The 1609-nt window shown below is 43.8% G+C and overlaps 1 protein-coding gene across 1 annotated transcript; it reads left to right on the forward strand.

Moving 5' to 3' along the window:
- The first annotated feature begins 335 nt into the window (after positions 1-335).
- On the forward strand, positions 336-1268 carry LOC110133107 (olfactory receptor 10N1-like). Its single transcript, XM_020886855.2, has one exon. The coding sequence runs from the start codon at positions 336-338 to the stop codon at positions 1266-1268; it is 933 nt and encodes a 310-aa protein (XP_020742514.2).
- The last annotated feature ends 341 nt before the right edge of the window (positions 1269-1609 follow it).

The following is a 1609-nucleotide window of genomic DNA, read 5'->3' on the forward strand; positions in this document are numbered from 1 at the left end:
TCTGTCTTCCACTAACTCCCAGAGTTTGCTCAAATCCAAGCCTATTGAGTTGGTCATGTTATCTAACGATCTAACTATCTAACTTTGCCCACCCCCTTATCCTTTTGCCTTCAATCTTTCCCAGCATCAGGGTCTTTCTCAAGGAGTCAGCTCTTCATTCAGGTGACAAAGAATTGGACCTTCAGATTAGCAACAGTCCTTCCAATGAATCTTCAGGGTTGATTTCCTTTAGGAGTGAATGGTGATGAATGTATAGGTATTGTGTCTGTCACAGTCAGCCTCCACATTCATGCTTTCTGCTCTTTTTTCCTCCCCTAGACCTTCCTCCCAGCAACATGAGGAACCACACAGAGCTGAATGAGTTCATCCTACTGGGAATACCCCAGACAGAGGGACTAGAGACTGTGCTCCTTGTCATCTTCTTGTTCATTTACCCCTTGACCCTGCTGGGCAATTTGCTCATCCTTCTAGCAATTGTCTCCTCCTCGACCCTTCACACTCCCATGTACTTCTTCTTGGGACTCCTATCGATTTTGGACATGCTGTTCCCCTCTGTCACCTGTCCCAAGATGCTATTCTATCTCTCTGGCCAGAGCCGAGCCATTTCTTATAAGGGATGTGCTGTTCAGCTCTTCTTCTATCATTTCCTGGGCTCGACGGAAGGCTGCCTCTATTCTGTGATGGCTTATGATCGTTTTGTTGCCATCTGTCACCCACTGAGGTATATGCTCATCATGAGACCTGGAGTCTGTGTTGGTTTGGTCGTGGCAGCCTGGTTGCTCAGTTATCTTCATGCCTCCATCCTGATAGCCTTTGTCTTTCACCTACCCTACTGTGGCCCCAATCAGGTGGACCACTTCTTCTGTGACATTCCTGCTGTCTTACCCCTGGCTTGTGCTGACAGCTCTCTGGCCCGGAGAGTGAGTTCCACTAATGTTGGCTTTCTGGTTTTAATGTTTTGGTTGTGTGTTTGTGTCTCCTACACACGCATTGGGATTGCCATTTTGAGGATCCGTTCGGCAGAGGGCAGGCAGAAAGCTTTCTCTACCTGCAGTGCCCACCTCACTGCCATTCTTTGTGCCTTTGGACCTGTAATCATTGTCTATCTGCAGCCCACACCCAACCCCTTGCTAGGTGTCACAGTGCAAATATTAAATAATACTGTCTCACCCATGCTGAACTCTTTAATCTATTCCTTAAGGAACAAGGAAGTGAAAAGATCCCTAAAAATGGTTTTCTACAATGTAGTATTTACTGCTCTGAAATAAATTGTGAATTTTGTAAAGGATTTTCAAAACTTCTTGTCTTTTAACATCATTCTCTATTTCTTTTTCTTTTTTAAACAGTTTTTATTGGAATATAGTTGCTTTACAATGTGTTAATTTCTTCTGCACCATAAAGTGAATCAGCCATACCCAACCATATATCTCTTCTTTTTATTTCCTTCCCATTGATGTCACCACAGAGCATTGAGTCGAGTTCCCTGTGCTACCCAGGAGATTCTCATTAGTTATCTATCTTATATATAGTATCAATAGTGTATATATGTCAGCCCCAATCTCCTAATTCATTTCCCCGCTTTCAGGCTCAATAGCCATACTACTATTCT

Source organism: Odocoileus virginianus, unplaced genomic scaffold, assembly GCF_023699985.2.
Source record: "Odocoileus virginianus isolate 20LAN1187 ecotype Illinois unplaced genomic scaffold, Ovbor_1.2 Unplaced_Scaffold_19, whole genome shotgun sequence".
Lineage (NCBI taxonomy): Eukaryota > Metazoa > Chordata > Mammalia > Artiodactyla > Cervidae > Odocoileus > Odocoileus virginianus.

Excerpts from the sequence above, each read along its gene's own strand:
- LOC110133107 (XM_020886855.2), top strand. The coding sequence starts at position 336 with ATGAGGAACCACACAGAGCTGAATGAGTTCATCCTACTGGGAATACCC.